General features: G+C 48.7%; 1 protein-coding gene and 1 long non-coding RNA gene across 8 annotated transcripts in view; one reads left to right on the top strand and one right to left on the bottom strand.

The window, feature by feature from the left end:
* The window catches only part of GATA4 (GATA binding protein 4), a 77,541-nt gene extending 63,251 nt beyond the window's left edge, over nt 1-14,290 (top strand). For 5 of the 6 annotated variants that reach the window (XM_053658422.1, XM_037145430.2, XM_053658421.1 and 2 more), the window contains 5 exons: nt 3,907-4,076; nt 5,574-5,699; nt 9,747-9,834; nt 11,311-11,459; nt 12,472-14,290. In XM_053658422.1, coding sequence (XP_053514397.1) covers nt 3,907-4,076; nt 5,574-5,699; nt 9,747-9,834; nt 11,311-11,459; nt 12,472-12,654 — 716 coding nt within the window. In that variant the 3' untranslated portion in view covers nt 12,655-14,290. The remainder of the gene's footprint in view (nt 1-3,906; nt 4,077-5,573; nt 5,700-9,746; nt 9,835-11,310; nt 11,460-12,471) is intronic. The other variant, XM_037145432.2, reaches the window with a different exon arrangement.
* Nucleotides 951-15,309, bottom strand: LOC119049445 (uncharacterized). 2 transcript variants are annotated; one of them, XR_005082519.2, is made up of 6 exons: nt 15,215-15,309; nt 7,340-7,375; nt 5,540-5,844; nt 4,922-5,087; nt 1,277-1,348; nt 951-1,029 (listed from the first exon to the last, which is right to left on the bottom strand). It is a non-coding gene; the product is annotated as an uncharacterized LOC119049445 (long non-coding RNA). The 2 variants fall into 2 exon arrangements; XR_008390287.1 differs by having other exon boundaries at nt 5,540-5,820.
* Nucleotides 15,310-22,805: the final 7,496 nt, after the last annotated feature.

Raw genomic sequence — 22,805 nt, 5'->3', positions numbered from 1 at the left:
AAGCACTTTACAGCCATTGTTGTGAGTTTTTCCTCTTATTTGCCAAGTACTTCACAACTATTATGACAAGTTTTTCCTTTGGATGTGGGGTAATGCTGACCCACTTCCTAGAGCTGGCTTCCCACTGACTTCTAAGTGGTTGGGCCCATTCCCTTGGTGCCCAGCACCGGGTAGGTGGGGCTTTCATAAGTCCAGGCCTCGGCTGTGCCCTTCTGCATTAGAAATCGGGGTTAGAGATTGGCTTCAGACTGCTGCCCACTGCCCTCAGGAAATTCCACCCTATGCACTTCCAATGAAGGAATAAGAGGTAATTGTTACCAAGGTACACACCTCCAGATATTAGTGCTGGTCTGAGATTCCCGGCCTGTCACCTCCCATTTTTCCCAGAGTGAGTGCTGAGAAGCAGGGTTTGCATTCCTTTCTCCCCTTTCTTCGGTGTGGGGTGGGGGGTAGGGGGTGAATAGGTTTCAAGTGTAAGAGAGCAAAATAATTCTTTCCTCCATAGCGGACTAGGAGTTTCTTGAAATGAACAAAATTTGCTTCATTTTTATTGTTTTAGTCAGGTTTTTAAACTAGGCCGTGATGACATTGCGGAATGGTGTTTTGTTTTTGTTTTATGTTTGTAAAGGAAAGTCCATACAGTCGACCTAGCCTAACAAAGATTCCTTACGAGACACTGCATGTGTTGCAGTTTTAGTTGAACATGTTGGGTAAGCATTTTCCTCCGTCGTTACATTGTCTTTATAATAATCATTTAAAATTCTGCAACAGTTCATTGAGTAGGCAGGAGGGCAATTTGCTGGTACAAACTATGGAAACCTGTGCCGGTCTGAAGGTGCAGTGGGTTGTGGGGAAGCCATGGGATATCTGACGGGGCACTTGTAGGAAGCGCGGCCTTGACCCTCTGGTCATTTCTTCTCTTCGGCGGCTGTGTAACACCTGACTTTTCAATCTGGTTGGACTTCTGCACTTTCTACCCAAGACAAGAAGTTTCTGCCACTCAAATCCCCAACTTGGTTAAGGTGTGTTCTGAAAAGGAATGAGTAACACTGTTACTCATTATCGATATTCTGGCTCCACTTGCCCAAGTAAGTCATTAGCATTTTGAGAGTAAAACTCTCTCCTAGCTCTGGTGACATCTGTCAGAGTGCTTAAGTCACAGATGCTCAGTAAATGTTTGTCAGTGACAAACACGCTTTTCCCTAGCCACTAAAAAAGCTGTTCGACTGTGTCACCCACTGGGTGAGGCCAGTGTGAAGGAGTTTCTAAGGCAAACCTTTGTGTTGGCTTCTCAAAACAGCACAAGGTCTAGGGTTGCCCCAGCAGCTTCTTCAGTGAGATTCTGTCCCTACAAACAAAACAATTAGTGTGAAGAGAAAAAAAGAGGAATGGATTATGAGATTTTTATCTCTGGAACCTTCTTTAGATAAACTGGAACACAAGAAAGAAGCCAGATTGCTTATCTTTAAAAGGAGAAGATAATCTTCACTTGTGAGGAGTACACACTGAAAAATATTTGGAATGAAGTGGTAGAATGGGGGGGAGTGGGTGGAGGTATAGATTGGGCACAAATTGTTGGAAAGCTGAATGATGTTAAATAAAAATGTAATTTTATATTCTGGCCACTTTTGAATATGTTTGACTTTTTTCATAATAGAAAAAAAAAAAAACCCAGAATAAGAGGATTGCTTTAGGTAGTTGGGACTAAAAAAGTTCTCCATTCCCAGCCCTGGTTTTCTAGCAGGCTCACCATGTCTTGGTTCAATGTTGAGGCTGCAGTGCCATCTAGCGTTTATTGCGAACACTCAACAAAATAATGACCTTGCAAAGGCCCCTCCTGGGGCTAAGGTCCTTCTGTGAACTCTCCTGGCCTGTTCAGTTCCCTCAGTGAAGGCCTGTGCTGAGGGAGCAGGGCTAACCAGCTCCAGCAGGGCAGCCCGCACTGGCCTGGAAGTGAAGGTGGAGATGGCCATGTTGGCATTGAGCGCACAGCAGGTTGTTACTCAGTCCACGACACTGCCCCGCCTCAAGCCCAGGCTTGGGGAAGCAAGCTGTGCACAGGAGTCACCTCTTCCCAGGCCACTGCAGGCAGGTGACCTTGCTGGAGGGTTCTCAGTGTGACCCAGGTGCAAAAATAGCCTCCCTGTGACCAGTGTGTGCTCAGCACCCTGGCCTGAGCAAATAGCCCCTCACACCTGCACATTGTTGACTCTGAGTAGACACACAGCTACTTGTTTGCAGGTGCAAATGACTGTTTGTATACCCAGAGTTGAGGGGAGGGCCCCCCACCATCCTCTGCTTCAGCCCACTGTATCCTTGGAGCAGGTATGTGGGTCACAGAAATAGCAGAAGGTGCAACCTTAAACCCCAGGGCTGGGCCCTGGCGGAGGGAGAACTCTTGAAAACCCTCCCCTCCAAATATCTCCCCTCTTTACTAGAGGAGAACCCACTCTTGCTTCTGGTAGTAGGGCGGGAGCAATATGGACAGGGCAGCTCTATTTAGGGTCAAAAAATTTGGAAAAGATATAAACATTCTTCAAAACAGGTAGCATAGATATACATGGAGTCAGAGAGACTTCTGGAAGTTTTGAACCAGGCTTTTTAGAGATGGAAGGGGGAACAGCGGCAGCCCAGCCGATTTCACCCAAGAAACTAAAATGGGCAGGAGTGGAATTTATCAACAGTAAGAATCTACAGACGTGGAAGGTAGAGGTAATGGATGGGGGGAGGGCAGTGAGTGGGTGGCAAATGAGGGCGACTTGCCGTGGAAGTGTGTTTGCCTCAGCCGCTGCTGCTGTAATGGCCTCTGTATTTTATGTACCAGTAAGCAGAACACAAGTCAAATTGTCACACAGAATATCATGCGGGCATACTGAAATGAGGAAAGTGAAATACAGCCTTTTCTGGTAGGGCAGTTTCAAAATTTCAAAAACTTTAAAAAATATGCAGTCTCTTTTTGGTTCACTAATTCTACATCTAGGGGAATATCCTCATAACCAGAGATGCTAAGATTTGTGTGCAAAAAGATCAATGACAAAGGTTAAAGGTGGTGCATTTATGGGGGGGATATTACACTGCATTTAAAATGAGCTTATGAAGAATTTCTAGTGTGGAGAAGGGCTTTGGTATTAAGTGAACAGACAGGCTCAAAATTAGAGCCTGACCTCAGCCAGTCAAAAATAAGTGTCAATATATATAAAGTATTGCAAATATATAATAGAACAAAATGCTAATATCACTGCTGATCTTCAAGTTACAGGATTACATATGGCTTATATTTTTTTTACATGTTCTGCTGTTTTCTAACTTTTCTGAAGTAAATACTTATTTTTTCTTTTTTTTAAAGATTTTTATTTATTTATCTTTAGAGGGGAAGGGGGAAGGAGAGAGGGAGAGAAACATCAATGTACGGTTGCCTTTTGTGCGTCCCCTGCTGGGAACTGGCCGGCAACCCAGGCATGTGCCCTGACTGGGAATCGAACCACGATTGTCTGGTTCACAGGCCCGTGCTCAATCCACTGAGCTACACCAGCCAGGGCAATACTTATTATTTTTATTCAGAGGGAAAGGGGAATCTTAATTTTGAAAGGAAAAAAGAGAGTGGAGCTCAGTGGTAGGAGAGAACCTTGGGGGTAAAGGCCCCGAAGGAGGGAGAGATGAGGACCTAAGACCAGGCCAAGGTGGCTGCAGGCCCCCTTCCTCTCTCCTGACCGGGGAGAGCCCCGCCTGGGGGGCTGGGCTGTCCGAGGGTAAAACGTCCACCTCCCATGCCGGTGAGGTCCCCAGGCGATCCATCCTGCACTCCTCTCGAGGAAAGTGCCTTACTTCTTTGGTCTCTAGATTTTTCTCATGTAAGGCTAATGGGAATAAAGGAAGAATTAATCCTCTGTGTTCTTTCCCACCCAGTAGATATGTTCGATGACTTCTCGGAAGGCAGAGAGTGTGTCAACTGTGGGGCCATGTCTACCCCGCTCTGGAGGCGGGACGGGACAGGACACTACCTATGCAACGCCTGTGGCCTTTACCACAAGATGAACGGCATCAACCGGCCCCTCATCAAGCCCCAGCGCCGGCTGGTAAGCAAGAGCCCAGACCACAGAATTGCAATGGCCTTGGTGGGCGTGGGGACCACATCTCTCTCCTCTCAGCACTTGGCTTCAACGCTCCTACCTTGGTGGGAAGTGTCCTGGTTTTGAATTCTGGATTTTGAGTCGTCTTTAAAAGAAGGTGTGGTTTGAGGGGTTGGGTGGGTGGGTGTAGGCTTCATAGTAATTTCTTACACCTTTAGAATTAGCTTGAGCTACAAGTTTGTTCCAGACTGTTGACCTTGAACACATAGCCAGCTATTCCTCCAGCAAAATGGGTGTATTCTGGAACAACAAAGATTTGTGACTCAGAGCCATGTGGTCTCAGGGTGAACCCTGACAAGTCCAGATGAGGAAGGAGAGGAGCGTTCTTTCATAGAGGAAAGCGGGAGTTCAGAGGGGCTGCTGTAAACAGAGTCCACCGTCTCATGGTTTTTCATGGGCTGAGCTGACACAGTCTTGCTGAGGGAGGAGAAGACCCTCCTTCCACCTGCTGGAGTGGCAGAGCAGAAACCCACCTTCCTGCTGGAGGTGGAACTGGGGTCTCTCCTTGTGTGCGGTCACTGATGAGCAGTACTGCGAGAGAGCTCCCCCTACAGGCACTCCCGACTTCATTTTAAATGAGGTTTCTGTTTATTAATCTTCACAAGAACATCTCATTCAAGCCCTTAATTATGCAGAAGTGACAAGTGAGGTTCATAAAAGCTAATGGCCTGAGGTGACATGTGAGTGAGCCCAGACTTCTTAGTTCCCAGTCCAGCCTTGTCTTGTAAGGCCCCTGGGTTCCCACCAACCCCACGAGGAAGGTCAACTCTCCTTTACATATTGTTACTTACCCTGTTTTCAGTTGACCAGCCCCAAACCCAGGGAGGTTAAACAGTGTGTACTGGGCCCCGTGGTTGAGAAAGCGTTTGGAACTGAGTCGTTTGGTTCTTAGTTCCATGCTCTTTTCTTACTGCAAGTTGATTTTTTTACTACCAATATGACTGGCTTTCATGTGTACTAGGGAGGGAAGAACAGAGGCGATAAATGCTGATGTTTTCCTTTCTTGAGGTCCCACAGCCCATCCAGCCTCTGATGACACTGGGAGGCACCAAATCCTCGCCCACCACCTGTGCTTGGCACCTGGAAACCTCATTAATTCTACTTTGGGGAGAAGCTTTTCTGCTTACAGTGCCCAGTGCCCAACTGTGGTTTCCATCTGACATTGAATGACTAATAACGCCGTTAAAACCACAGCGAGGGTTCACTCTTCTTCTCTCACAGTGGGTTCCTCCCAACCCCCTGGCCCCGCCCCCGCCCCAGGACTGGCTCAGGTAAATGGAGGCCCTGGAGCTACCGCTGGTCTGAGATGCTCCTACAGGATTCTTGCGGCCTGATCCCACCACCCACGTAGGCAGGGCCCAGCCTCGCAGCACTCTCCCTGAGATAGGAGCAGCAGCACCTGCCTTTACCTTGGACTTGAAGGGTCTGTCTCCTGTGTTGCAGTCCGCTTCCCGCCGGGTGGGCCTGTCCTGCGCCAACTGCCAGACTACCACCACCACGCTGTGGCGCCGCAACGCGGAGGGCGAGCCCGTGTGCAACGCCTGCGGCTTGTACATGAAGCTCCACGGAGTAAGTAGTCCCTGCCTCGATGCAGGACGGCCACTGTGACCAGCTTCCACGTCTTTCAAAGCTCGTCACTCAGTTCTCACTTGTCTCCCTCCCTTCAGACTGTAACTTAGTTTTTTTCCTTCTTAGGAAGGAAAATGATGCTTAGCTGTGGGTGGAACCGCACAGACTCTGTTAGTCCATTCAGGCAGCTCAGCAGAATACCACAGACTGGGTGACTTCTAAAGAGAAAAGTGCTTCCCACAGTCTGGAGGCTGGAAGTTGGAGGTTGAGCGAGGGTCCCCTTCCAGGTCAAAGACTCTTCCTTACATGCTTTCGTGGGGCAGGGATGAGGGGACTCTCTGGAGTCTCTTTCATGTGGGCACTAATCCCATTCCCAAGGGCTCCACCCTCATGACCTCCTCACCTCCCCAAGGCCCCACCCCCTAATACCATCTTCTTGGGGGAAAGGTTTCTAAGGTGAAATTGCAGGGCAGGGCACAGACTTCCATACCAGAGCAGAAACACTGCTGGTCATTCATCTCTGACACTGCATAAGTCTAGTCCCAGTTTTACAAATGCAGAGACTCAGGACTAATCTCTTATACGGGAGTGTGACATAGGACAAAGGCAACAGTTCAATGGAAAAAGGACAGCTAAAGCATCATTATATTGACCAAATCCAGAAAACAAATGCCAAGCTTGACCTCCACCTCCTACCAAAAACAAAAACAAACTTGGGTGAATTATAGCTACAAAATGTGAAACATCTTTAAATAGAGACAATAAAAGATCAGAAGAAAATATAGGGGATAATACGTAAATAACCTTGTGGGCGAGAACTCGTTAGGCAAGTTTTCAAAACTCTTAAGCTGTAAGGTAAAGGTCAGGTGTATTTGATTGCAAAACATTTCATATTAGTGTGGGCAAAGTGAGAACCAATACACATATCAGAAAAAGGGTTAGTATTTCCAGAATACAGGAGCTTCTACAAAGCTTTTTTTGTTCTAATTTGCAACAATCTCCATGATACAGTGCTAAAAAAATCAGTGTAGAATATGGTACACAATGTAGCACCATTTTTTATGAAGAAAGAAGAAGAACGTAATTGACACACAGTTGCTTATATATACATAGAACCCCTTTAGAAGGATAAGCGAGAAACTGGCAGCATGCGTTGCCTCTAGGAGAGGCAATGGGAGAGCTGGAGGGGCACTTTTTTTTGCTGTGTAGCCCCTTGGTTCCTTTTAGATGGTGCATATGCATGTCTTACTTGTTCAAACGTAAGTTAAACTAAAACAACACAAGCAAACAACAAAAAAGGAGATCCCGCAGGATAATAAGAAAATGACAATCCGTCTTCCATTTTCCAAAATGGGCAGAATATATAAACAGACAACTCAACAGAAGAGGCTCAGGTAGCCCCTGAACATGTGTAGGGAGGCCGGGCCTCACCGAGAATCAGGGAAATGTACATTAAAACCATTTTGAGATTCCCTGTCTTGCCCATATGTTTGGCAAAAATTAAAATGTGTGATAAGCTGTAGCTGTGGCACGGTTTGGGAAAGCGGATACTTTCATGCTGTCTATTGTTGATTTCTATGTGAATTACTGTAAATATTCTTTCAGGAAATTAGCAGTACTTAGGTCAAAAACACACATACCTTTTGATGTAGCAGCTCTACTTTTAGGAAATTAGCCTATAAAACAATAAAAGAATCAGTATATAATGATGTATTGCTGCAGTGTTTGTACTGGCAAAAACTAGAAGCAATCTTCAAGCCTCATAAAGGCATGGCTGATAAATTATGGCACACCTTATAATGTAAAATGGTGCATAGAAATTAAAAGGGAATAAGTCTGGGTCATGTACCTTGATCTAGACTAATGAAAAAGACACATTGCAAAGAAATATATCTGTAGTATGACTGCATACCATGGAGGTGAGGGTACAGTAAACACACACACAGATACAGATGGAAGGATGGGCGGATGCATGAATACATACATGTATAGATATGTACACGTGTACACATGGTTACAAAATTTTTTTAATGTAAGAAATATAAGCTATTAGTCCAATTGCCTCACGGGGCCAGGACTGATGGTGGTAAGGTGGGAGGGGTTATTATTAACCTACTCTCATGCATGCTTTCATGTTATAATGAGCAAAAGGTGGCTAAAACAGTTACGAACATTTATAACAAAATACACTTGTTTGTTCATATTTGTCGAATCAATGTAACGGTGAAAATGGAGAAAAAACCTCCAGGAGGAAAATGGTTAAAGAAATTATTGTTTTTCACTGGGGGAGTGTTAAAAAAAAACGAGGGAGGAACATTATACAGGTATAAAAAGATCGTGTCCTCAAAAAAGTAAAGTAGAACTACCATCTGACCGAGCTAGCCCACTCCTGGGTGTGTAGCCAAAAAGAGCTGGAAGCGGGGTCTCAAACAGCTGTTATTCACAGTAGCCCAAAGATGGGAGCAACCGTGTGTCCAGTGATGGGTGGCTGGATAAACACAATAGAACGTTGTTCAGCCTTGAAAAGGAAGAAAATTCTGACACCTCCTACCACATGGATGAGCCTGGAAGTCATCGGGCCAAGTGAAAGAAGCCAGTCACGAAAGGACAAACACTACATGATTCCCCTTATGTTGAGGTACCAAGAGTGGTCCAGTTCAGAGATGCAAAGTAGAACGGTAGTTGCCAGGCCTGGGGAGGAGGGCGCGGGGAGTTACCGAACAGGTACACAGTGTCAGTTTTGCAGGATGGAAAGTGCTCCAGAGTCGGACGTGGGGATGGCTGCACGGCAGAGCGCCTGCACCTAACACTCCTGAACTGTACACTTAAAAATGGCTATGGTGGTAGAGTTGATGATATGTGTACTCTACCACAACTTAAAAAAAAATACTCAGGTGGGTGAGGACAAAGAAAAGGGGCAAGAGTCTTCTGACGTCGGATGGGCTTTGAGAGAGTTTGAGTACACTTTCCCCAAAGGTGGGAATACTCTCTCCTCTGACTCTCAGTTGACTAGAAGGCAAGTTCAAGTTCATGCACACAGGTGCACTTCCCTCTTAACCATTCCATGTTGATGTCTCTTTCGTGGTGATTGCTTTTCTTTCAGTTTTTATTAGCCCCATATGGAACACGAGCATAGACCAGGGGTTAAAAAAAACCAGACATGGGGAAGGCACAATATTTTATAATATTAGAAAGATGCAGACTTGCTCCCAGATACTTGTTTAGGCCTCTGTGAGTGGCTCAAGGGCAGGACACCTGACAATCACTACTTGTTTATGAGACGTCAGATGGGATAAAAGTATTGTCCACAGACAGTTTCTCTCAGCACGGGGCCATAGGTCGGTCTCTGCAGCACAATCTCTCGCTGCTGCCATGGAAACACCACTGTTCGCTCCTGTCCGATTCAAGGCAGTGAAGAGCTGCCCTAAGGAGGTGACTGTGCATCCTGACTCACTGGGACTGTACCTCCTGTCCCTTTGCGCGCCCACTTTCTTGGCACAATTATTAAGATGTAACCACCACCTTTCACTCTCACAGCGTCCTGGTGTGGCTGGTAAACAAAAGGTTTTGGCACACACTGTTCCCGCTGCCTGAAACCCCTGCCACTGTCTACTCTACACCCTCCTGCAGCTCAGACGGCGCCTCTTCAGAGAAGCCTTCCTTGATGTGCTGTGTGCCCCTTCCCCTCCTCCCCACCCCAGAATGCAGTGCTCCCACATCCCCTGAGTCTGATTATTTTCTATTAGCCTGTCATTCCCACTAAAATGTCAGTCTCTGGAGAGAGGAGTCTTCGTCCTTCAGCCTCTTACTTCAGGGTCTAGTATAACACGCAGCATGTAATAAAGGTGCTCAATACATTGTAAAAAATAGAATTGATTTCTTTCTCAGGAGGAGTTCCAGGGGCTGATTTAGTCTCAGCCCCAAGGATTATAAGGGAATCGAGTAGATGTTGCCTTCCTGTACTATGTGTGTGTATGATGTGTTTAAGTACCGTAGCTGATCTTGTCCCAATGGAAAACCCTGATGTGTTGACTTGGAATCCCCTAGGTTCCCAGGCCCCTTGCCATGCGGAAAGAGGGGATCCAGACCAGAAAACGGAAGCCCAAGAACATTAATAAATCCAAGACACCAGCAGGTGAGGAAGAGAGTTGCGTGTAGTTGTACAAATACGTCTGTAGCCCTTGGAGTGTGTGAGAATGTGTTCTTAGGTGAGCCATCTGCCAAGGTATGATGTTAGCATCGACCATCCCAGCTATTCAGGACGAAATGAATAACCCAGAATAAAAGCAACATCAGTATGGAGCACTTTTGCTCCTTTCAAGCAGGCTCAAGTCAGGTAGTGGCCGGATCACTGCCAGGTGCAGAGGCTACAGTGGGCCAGCTGGATGGTTGGGGGCCTGAAAGAAAGAGGAACGTTACCTGGTCCCTCCACCTTCAGGATCTAGGAGGACAGAGGCCCCTTAGTCCTGTTCACAATAGACTGACTGGTAAGCCGGTGTACGATTAACCCCATGTAGTACTCTGTGCTTTAGACGGTTTTTTCACAAATACTCTCCATCGATTCTTAAAGACCCCCATAAGACTCCATTTATTACCCCCATTTTCCAGATGAGCAAACTGAGGCTCAGAGAGGGCAGGGACTCAAACAGAGTCAGACAGCTGTGGCTGGGTAGGCAGATCAAGAACGGAAACCCGTACTTTCACCCCCCAGGGCCCATATGCTGTGGAAGATGCCACCCTGCCCTCTCAGTTTCCAGGTTAAGCCTGAGGCTGGCTTATGTTCTCTCTCAAGAGCACTTCCTCCTCAGTACTGCTACCAAGTTAAAGGTGTCTCTGCAAAATGCCATAGTCATAGAAGGAACCAAATCGGCCAATGTATCCTCTAGTCTGATGCATGACTGAGTCAGATGCACGGTCCCTTTCCACCGCTGAGGACACGGCCCAAGTTGTTCTTCCCAGATGTGGCGAGGGCTGACGCCTCCGGCAGTCACGCCTTACCGGACCTTTCCGTGTCTCACACCAGTGGTCCTCCTCCTTCCTCCTGTCCCCGCATTCTCTGTCAGTATAGCCCCCCAACCCCCGCCCATCCTGTAACTGCATCTCCTTACTCACCGTCACAGGGAGCGCAGGCATCGGCCCAGGTGTGGAAGCCCTGTCCGAAACCCAGAATCTAGGGAGCGAACCCTACCTGAACAGACGTGGCTGTTTGTAGTCTGTATTGGCCCTGCCTGTGAACATTCCCATTTTGCTGCATAATTATTGATGTATTTAAATACCATGTTGTCCCAGACCCACTGGAGGGGTTCTGTGATGTACAATATATACCCTTTGTAAAATTTTAAAAAAATTGGAATCCTGAAACACGTGTGGCCTCAAAGGAGTTGGGAGAAGGGGTGATGACCCTGTCATTTCAAAAAAGTTCCCTGGAAAATCTCATTTTGGGAACCACTGCCCTCCAGTGATGAAGGACCCCTGCTTCTCTCCCCAGCAAATGTAAATGAGCCATTAACAGAGACCCGCCCTGGCTGCCTCCAAGGACAGCCATCCGGCCATCGGGCCATCTGCTTATCCCCGCCCCTGGTCTGGGGGTCCTGACTCTGCCTCATTCCAGGTCCCTCCAGCAGCGAGAGCCTCCCTCCCGCCAGCAGCGTTTCCAGCAACTCCAGCACCGCCACCACCAGCAGCAGTGAGGAGATGCGCCCCATCAAGACAGAGCCCGGGCTGGCGTCCCACTACGGCCACAGCAGCTCCATGTCCCAGGTGCGCCCCTGTGCAGGGCAGCAGGCCTGCCCCGGGGAAGTGGGCTCCAGGGTACCAGGTGGCCAGGCCAGCACTGGCACCTGGAGCACATGGCCGAGGGGGCTGCCTGTGGCCCTGGGGACCCCGCCAAGGCTAGGGGCTGTCCGCCAGAGGGTCTATTTCAGCACACCCTGTCCAGCTACAATGATTTGGACACACAACTGAGACAAATGTTTGGCAGCTCCTCTGTCTCCTAAGTGAGGGGTGGTTTGACCCTGGCCTTGAAGGATGGATACGTTTTCATAGGAGAAAGGGAAGGAGAAGAATCCTCCTGGCATGGGGCAAGGTGTGTGGGTTGGGGCTGGGGAGGAGGTCACAGGCAGGTTGTCATTTCAGTGAGGGCCAGCGGCAGGTCCAACTTTCTTGTGTGCGCAGAAGATGGGCTGGCAGACCCCCAGTCTCTTCTTTCGGGTACAGTGGCATTCCCGCTCCTCCACTCCCTTCCCTCTGTGGCTCCCCTCCTTGGAGACCGGGTGTTCCTGGTTACGGTCTCCCATAACTCTGATCTCTTCCCCACACATCCTTGGGGGAGGCTGTGTCCTAACCAGCTCTGTACCGTCAGGGGAAAGGGCAGCTGGGTCTGCAGAACCAGAGGAGCCGGGAGCTGCTTCTGGCTGGGAGGACAGCTGCCGCTTGAGTGGAGGTCTGGTGGTGACGAGACTGTAGCACATGCCTCATGTAGCTGTCGGAGCCTTCGGAGAAGCCCGAACAGCCACCAACCCACAGGGGCCGGTTGCTCAGAAGCAGCTGATGACTCACGCAGGCCCTTCGCCTCCCATAGCACAGGGACAGAGAAAACAGAAGTGGTACTGGGTCCCTTGTCCTGCCCTTCTCCTTTGGCCTGCTCCTCTGATCCCTCTCCTAAGGGTGGGGGACTCTACATGATGGAGCTCCCCCTCTTCAGCCCAGACCTCCCTTCCTGAGCTCCCAGAAGTGATCCCATTGACCTCATCTTGCACTTTTTTGCTTGCAGACATTCTCAGTCAGTGCGATGTCTGGCCATGGACCCTCCATCCACCCGGTCCTCTCGGCCCTGAAGCTCTCCCCACAAGGCTACGCGTCTTCTGTCAGCCAGTCATCGCAGGCCAGCTCCAAGCAGGACCCTTGGAACAGCCTGGCCTTGGCTGACAGTCACGGGGACATAATCACTGCGTAATGTCACCTCCCCCCCTCCTCAGATTCCTGCAGACTTGGGACTGGGAGAATGGCGGGGAGGAGGCTCTGGGCTCCCAGCGGCCGGCCTGCTCTGCCCGGGAATGACTCCAGAAGAACACCTGGGAAGACACTTGAAGTCGATGATTTGGTTGGGGAAACGGAAGCTGGGCTTTTACCAGATGCCTTCTCAAGATGGGGGGCTGGGAAGGGCCCAGACTGGTCTGGACATACCCGCCCTTCACTAGGAGCACACGTCAGTCCCTTCCGTGGAGGCAGAGGCTTCCTCCTCATTTTCTGCCCACTTCACTTTCTGCCCATCTCTGATAAGAGATGAGATGTCCTTCTTCACCGTTCCATCACTGACCTGTGATGGTGGTTGTCCCCTGGTGTCCCAGCCCTGGGGGTCTGAGGGTGGGCAGAGGGGCAGGGTGCTGGGACCCCTGCTCCAGCCTGGGCCAGGGCGTCTGATGTGCCTTTGGAGGCAACAGGCTCCTCTGGGCAGCTGCTGCCCTTGCCCAACACTCCCCTCCAGGCTCCGCACGCCCCTGCCTTCCTCAGTGCTGAATCTTGACTCCAGAGGCGCCAGGGGTGGCACCCGTGTCGCCGGGTGCTCCGTCCACCGTGCAGCACAGCTTCGGCAACATCTCAGCTTGGCAGCTCGACCTCCCCCACATTTTTTTCCCCAGCTCACGGCCTCATTCCTTCCCTCCTTTTCTTCACCCCAAGGCCCCTGAAAACAAAAATTCCTTTCACTGCTCCAAGTGATTCTTCTCTGCCTTCAACTTGAACATGTTTCTCCCTCAGCGAAACAACAGCGTGGCAGCACTGTCAAACAGCAGCACCCCCTCCCCAGCCTGCCTCCCCCAAATCCTTCCTCCACCCCATCACACACGGGGTTCTTCTGAGTGAGAACAAAAAGGTTCTGCTGCTAAAGCAAGCGTGACTAACACGCATCTAAGACTTGACATCCTTCTGGAGAGGCTGCCTGGTGGCCACTCTGGGGGTGGGGGGCAGGGTTTCCCGTGGATTCTGACTTGCCTACGTGACGATATTGCTGACGCCACTTGTGTTCTGCGGAGCTGCGCTTCCAGGCCAGGCCGCGGGCCGAGTCCCTGCAAAGGGTGCAGTGTCCTTTCTCCAGCCCAGATCTCTTGCCCCAGAGGCGGAAAGCTAGGGATTTTGCAACAGAAACTCAAAGCAAACAAACACAACAAAACTCATGGCAAGAAAGGTTGCAGCCGAGAAGAGGAGACGCTGAGGTGGGCCTCGAGCACTGTCCGGCACCGGCCTGGAACCGGCCTTTCTCTGGTCTCCACGTGGCTGTTCCTCCATGTGGCTGGGACACTGGGGCTGGAGGGCTCCTCCTCCTGTGTCCCCCTCATCCACAGGGCTGCTGCAGACTGTGGCCTCCCTACGACGTCCTGCCCCGAGGCACCCAGCTCCCCACCCAGAAGTCCTACAGGCTGTAGCAGAGAATATCTCTAAACCAAGATTCTGTTTTAATGATCATTTACATGGCTTTCCTTCATAAAGGCCGCCGTCCTGTACCTTCCCTAACCCACAAACCTGTTAACATTGTCTTAAGGTGAAATGGCTGTAAAATCAGTATTTAACTAATAAATTTATCTGTACTCCTCTCTCCCTTCTCCTACCACAAATGTCTTTCCCTGGAGGTTTTCTGCTGCCCTTCTCGAGGCTGGCGGCAGCCACGGAGGCCCCTCCGCATGTCTGCTCACAGAAAACCATCTTCTACATTTGTCGTCAGCAGCGGGCCAGATCTTCCTCTTTACCTGACGGTGACCGGTGAAAGCCACCCTCACCCTGGCCCTGCCACTGAGGCTTTGGTTTCCTAAGAGAGGGTTGGATCACTTAACTAAAGTTCCTGAGGCCATTTCCAGAACCCCCCTTGGGGACAGCAGAGTGGGACCTGAGGCAAAGCTTAGGGGCAGTGATGTCTCCAGCCCACCTGAGTTAGGACTGTGCTGGAGGGTCCCCCTGGGATGGTGCTCTTCCACCTTCTGCTTCTCCTTTACGGCTTGATTCAACCCCGCGCCCCCCCCCCCCAGGGGCAAGTCACGCTCCACGCCAGTGGGGCAAGTCACGCTCCACGCCAGTGGGAGAGGAGAAGCACTTCTCTACCCATTCGTCTTCCCCTCCTCAGGCTACAGACTTGCTGAATCGCTTCCTCTTAAAGTGGGGTGAGGACTGGGGGCGCTATTGGCCCTAAGGCTACCCTCCGACTCTGGAACTTGTGGAAAGGGGTGCAGACGAGGAAATCTGCCCCCTCTCAGACCTGTGTGTGGTGGCTGCCTGCCACTCTCAATCAGCTGATGCCAAACCCAGCGGGTAAAACGGGTGGCCGCTGACTTTTTATAGTACCCGTGTTATTTTTGAGTTCAGAAAAAAACCCAAAACAAAACAATGGCAATCTTCTATGTCACATCAGGAAAGTTTTTACATTTGGTAAGGAATAGCCAACCCTCTTAAACCTAGAGACCACTCAGAAGGATCACTAGCCACTAGAAGTAACACAAGAGCTTAAAAGGCAAAACAAAACGTACCAGGATTTATGTTGGCCGTGGGAAGCACGTGTTTTCTGATGTTGAAGTCCTTGCGGAAAACATTTGGTCCCTTTCCTGTAGGAATGGCTTCCAGAATGAAATGATATACAATACCAGAAGCCCTTATATAGTCACAGCTTGTGCTGTGCCCCAGATGTACAGGCCAGTCTGCGTCAGCCCCCTTGCTCACCAGATTTGGTTGCTTTCCCAGATCCAACGTATCCTCAGAGGAGGTCGATTTTGATAACTCTAAAGGATGCAGTTCCCAGACAGTTGGGAAGTGGCTGGGGGTGGGAGGTGGGGGGTGAGTGAGGGCGAGCAATCCTGGCATCGTTAGAATAAATGACTGTCTTGCTATGGTGAGTGAAGTGGCCAGTGACATGTGTCCAGATTAAGAAATTTCTCACCTTCCCTTACAGTCTCTCCTCCTGCTGCGATAAAACCTTTGGAAGCACAGGCCAAGTCATTCTAATGGTTGGACAATGCTACTCCTCAATATTTGGCTTTTGAAGGCTAATAGGGGGTGCGTAGTAGCGGGTTTAGCTGTGATTATGTTTGGCTTGGATTGACAGCAGTGGTAATTAAGTTTATGTTAACTGAACACTCACCAAATGGAGCTGGGTGGGAGGCCATTTCGATGACCCAGGCCCCACCCCTGAGTCTACAGAACTTGACATGCTGACTAGGATACTGAGTGCATGAAAAACAGCCATTTGGAAAGCTGCCTTTGGAGTCGGGGTGGTTGGTTTGGGGTTTTTAATCATTTTCTGACACAGGACTCCAGTTTGCAACGTTGCCCTGATCGAAGCTAGAACAGAAAAATGCCATCCTCCCATGGCCAGGGACCAGACTCGAAGCTTCAAGTGTTAGCCTGGGCAGTAGTAGAACTTCCAGGTCTCTCTGCCCCTGGACACTTGCTTCTGTTTCTGACCCATAGCCTCCTGGGAATGCTGACCCGTAGCCTGCTGCTGGGAGAACAGTGCTGCTGTTCCCTATCACTCTGGCCCAAGCGCGAATTCTATCTCACCTCCAGTAGCTGCGGTGGTGGCATTTGCAAAAAGACTGACTATTCAGTAATAAAGAGAACTAGGTAATTCAAGTAAAGATGACATGAAAACAGACCTGCTTTTGCCAAATCCAGTGTCCTTTGAGTTTGTGCATTGCTAGCTCACTCTCCTGACTGAAGCCCGGGAGATTGTGGGTTTAGTTTTATAGACGTGACCACATAGCTGTGCTCTGGGTTAACAAGAACAGATGAGTCAGAAAAACCCTGCAAGTGCTCTAGGGCCCAGGCTGTGGGGGCCCTGCTTTGCCTGGGAAATAAACTTGAAACATACGTTTCAACCTTTCTTCCCCCTCAATCTGTGTTTGTAAGAGGTCTTTAACTAAGCCCTGGGCAGTTACAAAGTACTAGTCAGTGAATCTTATTGTAAGAAGTTATCAGAAGCTCAATACTAGTTGACTCTTACAATGATCGTTGTCACTTGTGCTGCCTCTTCTTGAAAATGGATTTGCTTAAATGACATGAATTGCAATTAGACATGTGAAAAATTTAGATTTATTATCCCCCCTGTCCTTAGAGCCACACTGAATTAGGTCTAGCATCTTGCACCTTGGACCAGCAGCTCTGAAAGCATCAGTGGGAAGAAAGGGGCTCATGTCTCACTGGTCTTACACATGCTTGTTGGCAAACCCTTGTTTGGAAGCACAGGCCAAATCATTCTAATGGTTGGACAATGCTACTCCTCAATATTTGGCTTTTGAAGGAAACCCTAGGGCCCCAAGATTTGAAAATGTTCCTCCTGGAGACTCCAGATTGATGTTCTCCAAGTGGAAAACAGCACCTCTGTTGTGACCTAAGTAATGAGGTTTAGAAATATTTCAGCAGCTATACTTCCAAATGAGCGCTGGGCCTCAAAACAGCCACCTAGGAAACTACCCGTTCCAATATGGCAGCCATTGCCCAGACAGGCGGGGACTCCCTGTGGACACTTCAGGACCCGCCCACATCAGCCTAAGAGAACCAGGTTGGTTGGTTGCTTCCTAGCCACATTTACTTTGGGACCCCAACTGGAATTACATCACTTGCCCAATTTTTGTCACCAGTCTTAATTCTAAATGCCCCTTCAAAATATAGAAATGTTTCATCAGCGAACAGCTACTGAAGAATAGTCTCTGAAAGCTAATCCCAGCGAAGAAAGCAGAAGTGATGGAAAACATTTTCAGGTCTTCTGGGGCTCCCACACTGTTCTCTTAAATCCATCCAATGGCCTTGGCATCTTCCCTCACAACCCAGCTGTGTCGAGGCTTGAGATGGACTGCAGCTTATGAGACTGGCACGCACTTCCAAGGCTTCCTGCTGCACATAGAATGCTCGGAGTAGGTCACTTCTGGAATTCTTGGAGTGGGTTTTTAACTTTCCAGGCCACAGACCTCTCTAAAAATGTAACAAAAGCTGTGCCTACTTTTCCAGAAAGGTGTACATAGCCTGAGATTTTGCACGCCACTGGAACTCTGGAAACTTCTCCCTATGTCCAGGGTGAAGAACTCCTACTTTCGGGCTCTGGTTTAGTCCAGTGCTGCAAGGCTGTGTTGGTCTGACTAACAAGGTCAGCTCTGTCTAGGGTGTCCTGGCATTCAATGGGAAAAGTTAGGCGCAGAGTGAATCTTCCCATTTAGCTGGGAAGTCAATCCATCAAACGGTCCCAGGGCAGCCATCAAGACCCCTGGAGCTGTTCTAGGCTCTTGGGAGGTCATGCAATCTAAAATCTAGCTGTTTACACAGAGACAGGTCTGAGGAATTCCTGGTAGCCCCTTCTTTACAGGAGCCTAAGGATTCGGGGAAAGTCAGTCTTGCTAGGTAAGGTTTCCATTAACTGGTCTGGGAGTGTCGAATGGAACAGGATAACTACACCACATCCACTGGGAAAAAGGATGCCTGAACTGGGTGCCTGACACTCTTACAGATCTAGAGGGGTCCCAGAGATAACCTGGTCCAAACCCTCTTGTTCCCTCATCATTGAGGGAACTTGCCCAAGGCCACAGAGCTGGCTGAGGAGGAGCTGCACTTACTGAGCACCTACCCTCACTAGGGAGGCTCTGAGATTGGAATCAAGGTTCTACACTCGCCACATGGGGGCGCCCACGTCTGCCTACTCTTCCTGTGTCCTTCAGAATCTATCAGCCACATTTTCAAGCTCAGATCAGTCCAGAAATTTTGCTAAAAAAAAAGTACCTACCGCTTATTGAGCACTACTACACATCAACACTGCTAGTAGCTCTATATAAGCACACAAAACATACATCATTATGATCAGGTTTTGCACACAAAGAAGATACTGGCCCACGGCTTCTAAGTCATCTGCTGAAGGTCACAGAACGAGTTTATACAGAATCAGGATTCAAACCACACTTATTTGATTCCAGAACTGGAGCTTTTATACAGCCCCCCCGCCCCCACTAAAGAGTGGATGCCTCGAAGCTGGAAACCCCACACAGCCTTTCGATATCTTTCTAGAAGTTAGTAAGATCCTTGGTTCCAAATTCTCCAATTCCCCCAATTTAGGCACAGTGAAAGAAGGGCCTAGAACTGCTGGGGGATGAGGCTTACTGTCCACGGTCACAGGCCCCAAAGAAGGCCACCTGGGATAGGCCCAGGAGCCTCACTCTGCCCTCAGTGCCCCCCAGGGGCCTCTAGAAACATTTGGCCCCTCCTTGAGGTGGTTCAGAATCCCCAAACTCTTGCCTTGGAAATATGATTCCTCACCAGATTCGACTGCTTTTCTCCTTTACTTCCTATCTTGGAGGCAGCTGTATTTTAACCGGTTTTCATGTGCATAATAACTTTAACCCTGTTGGAGAAACCAGGGGCATAAAGGAAGGGAGAGGAATTGGCTCCATGACCCTTAGAAAGCTGCCACTGACCTCCATGGTGCTGAGGCCCAGGCTCCTGTGAGCTTTGAGACTGCCCCCAATCCAGGAGGCCAATAACAATTATAACTAAAATGTATTGAGCTATTACTCTTTGGCAGGCCTGGTGCTCAGAGACTGATTTACCGTCTCAATAAACCCCTCAGTAGCCCAGTGAGGCAACTCACTCCAGGTTAAAGGTTAAATTATTTGCCCACACTCTGCCCATGGAGTGGCAGGATTTGGGCCCAGGTAGGTGCAGAAATAGTGTTCCAAAGTGCTGTTCCAATTACTCTTCCAGGAGTCTGCCCTTTTCCAGGCAGATTTCCCATCCTCATTACGCCAGAATGATAACGTACGTTTGCACAGTACTTTCCAGTTTATGAATGTTTTGCATCTAATAATCTCATTTCATCGTTCATTTAATGAATATTTATTAAGGATGTACCAACTGCCAAGTACTGTGCCCTAAGTCCTTGGCCAAGGGAGGTCCCTGGGCCAGCGGCAGCAGCTGGCAGCTTGTTGGAAAGGTAAAGTGTTGGGCCCTGCTACACAACTGAGTCAGAATCTGTGTTTAAACAAGATTCCCAGCTAGGACTTCTGCCAAGATGGAGGCGTAGGTGGAAGCACTGCACCTTCTCACACAACCAAGTTTAAAAACAACAAAGTTTTAGCAACAAAAACGCAGCCAAACTACAGAAAATTGAACTACACGGAAGTCTGACAACAACGAACCCTTCAGCCAAACCGGTAAAAGGGGCAGAGCCAGCAGCAGAGCAGGGTCGGGCTGGAAAGATCCACTGGACCAACCCGGGCGTGCAACCCAGGTGCGCCAGCAGCCGTGGGCAGATCCCAGGTGTGGAGAAGCTGGCGGACCCACTGAGGGCTGACCACAGTCACACATTCGAGTGCAGATAAACTGGTGAAGGAGCGAAGCGGTGAGACAGACCGTGCAGGCCCCAGTGGCCGAAAGTGACAGAGGGGACCGCCATTTTCCCTCTCTGACCCCACCCCCACATAAGCGTCACAAACCAGTGACCTGGGTGGTCTCTCTCTGACCTGCCCCCACATACAGCATCACAACCAGCAACCTGGGTGGCCCTGCCCTGGTGAACACCTCCTCCTACTTAACAGGCACAAACAGATCAAAACATGGCTCAAGAACAACTCAGAGCCCCAGAGTCGATAAATCTAAGCGATGAAGAAATAGCCAAACTTTCAGATGCACAGTTCAAAACACTGGTGATCAGGATCCTCACAGAACTGGTTGATTATAGTCACAAATTAGAGGAACATATGAAGGCTAAACTAATTGAAATGAATGGAAATGCACAGGAAACCAACAGTAATGGAAAGGAAACTGGGACTCAAATCAACGGAGTGGATCAGAAAGAGGAAAAAAATAACCAAACAGAAAAGGATGAAGAAACAAGAATTCAAAAAAATGAGGAGAGGCTTAGCAACCTCCAGGACATCTTTAAACGTTCCAACATCCAAATTATAGGGGTACCAGAAGGGGAAGAGGAACAGCCATGAGTGGAAAACTTATCTGAACAAATAATAAAGGAGAACTTCCCCAATCTGGTAAAGGAAATAGACTTCCAGGAAATCCAGAAAGCTCAGAGAGTCCCAAAGAAGTTGGACCCAAGAAGAAACACACCATGGCACATCATAATTACATTAGCCAAGATTAAAACGAAGGAGAGAATTCTAGAAGCAGCAAGAGACAAGGGGACAGTCACCTACAAAGGAGCCCCCATCGGACTGTCAGTGGATTTCTCAAGAGACCTTACAGGCAAGAAGGGGCTGGAAAGAAGTATTCCAAGTCATGAAAACCAAAGACCTACAACCAAGATTGCTCTATCCAGCAAAGCTTTCATTTAGAATGGAAGGACAGATAAAGTGCTTCTCAGATAAGATCAAATTCAAGGAGTTCATCATCACCAAGCCCTTATTATATAAAATGTTAAAGGGACTTACCTAAGAAAAAGAAGATAAAAAAGATGAACAGTGAAAGGACAGCAAACTCACAGTTAATAACAACCACACCTAAAACAAAAGCAAATTAAGAGGACAGCTAGATCAGGAGTGAACCATAGAAATGAAGATCACGTGGAGGGTTAGCAACAGGGGAGTGGGAGAAGGAGAAGGGGGGAGAAGGTACAGAAAATAAGTAGCATAGACAGTAGATAGAAAATAGATAGGGGGGAGGGCAAGAATAGTATGGGAAATATAGAATCTAAAGAACTTGAGACACTGTTCATGAACTAAAGGGGGGGAATGGTAGGGGAGGGGTGTGCAGGGTGGAGAGGAATGAAGGGGGAAAATAGAACTGTAATGGCATAATCAATAAAATATTTTTTAAAAGATTCCCAGCTAGTTCATATGCACACCAAAGTTTGAGCAGCCTGCTTTCTAATATTTCCATAAAAACACCATGGAAAAAATACCTCACTTTAATACATGGATAGATTGAGACACTGAAATAGAGAATAAGGGGACAGTGACCGGAGGGAAGAGGGAAGGGAAGTTAAGGGGAAAAAGGGAGAGGGATTTGGAGGAACAAATAGGAAGGACACAGGGATGAGAACTAAGGGGGGTGGAAATGGGAGGGAGGTGGGGAGCAAGGGGCGGGGGAGGCTGGGATGGGAGAAATGGACAAAAAAAACTGTACTTGAAAAATAACTACATAAAATAAAACAAAACAAATAAATACATGGATAGATTGAGATATTGTGACTTGCTTGTCTTCCCCCAGTAATGAAGCAATCCATGTTAAGAGCTTGGAAGAGCATCTTGCACATAATACGTGCTCAACAGACAACATCTGTTATTATGAACGACATAATTCAGCTATGCACCACTGCTTTTCTCAATCCATAGGCCTTTGGCCTCAGCAGAGGCTCTTAGGCACCATGCAGGATATGAGGCAAGGTTTTTGACTCTGGCTTCCTTCCTCCTTGGCTCAGCCAGAGTCTACAAAATGGGGGAATGGGGGCCCCAGAAGCTACAATTGGGGTATGCCTGATCCTAAAGCAGGGGCCATCCTGTGGTATGGATATTGGTCTCCAGGAGAGGCCGCATAGAGAAAGAGAGAGAGACCAGGAGGCTCTCAGGGGATCCCTCCTGGAAACTCCATGCCCTCGAACCTCATCCAGTCTGTCTCCAGGGCTCCTCTGTGCTGAGGACCCTCCATATCTTAATCCTCCCCTGCCTTCCTCTCATCACTTCCTGCCCAAGCCCCTTCAGTTGAAGGCTCTGGTACTGCTCCCTCTCAATCAGCAGGGCACCAGGGTAGGTGGGACTGTGCCTATATTCCTGTGCAGGCCAAGCTCCCCACAGGGCCCTCTTGGCTCCGGCCAGGGTGCCTGCTTTCCTGTGCAGGTTCCCCATCCTCTTGGAGCTAACAACGGGGGCATACTTATTTTTCAAATAGTCCACTATTTTATCTTCTTATTCCCTGAAACAAAACTTTAATATACAAATATAACCTTTAAGGCAACATTTGTTCATGCTAAAAATTCAAATAATAATGTTCAAGTTATATAAAGTTAAAGATCCCACCCTTTAAAAACTTCTTGAGAATTTCATGAAAATTTCTTGACAGCCCGTTTTCTTTTCACAGCGACCTAAGCTCGGATGCTGAGCACCATCAACGTAAAGGCTCGCCTTTACCAAGGTT

Source organism: Artibeus jamaicensis, unplaced genomic scaffold (genome assembly GCF_021234435.1).
Source record: "Artibeus jamaicensis isolate MK-2021 breed Jamaican fruit bat unplaced genomic scaffold, CSHL_Jam_final scaffold_537, whole genome shotgun sequence".
NCBI classification, from domain to species: domain Eukaryota; kingdom Metazoa; phylum Chordata; class Mammalia; order Chiroptera; family Phyllostomidae; genus Artibeus; species Artibeus jamaicensis.
The sequence above is the reverse complement of the archived record's forward strand: the minus strand, read 5'-3'. Positions and strand labels throughout refer to the sequence as shown.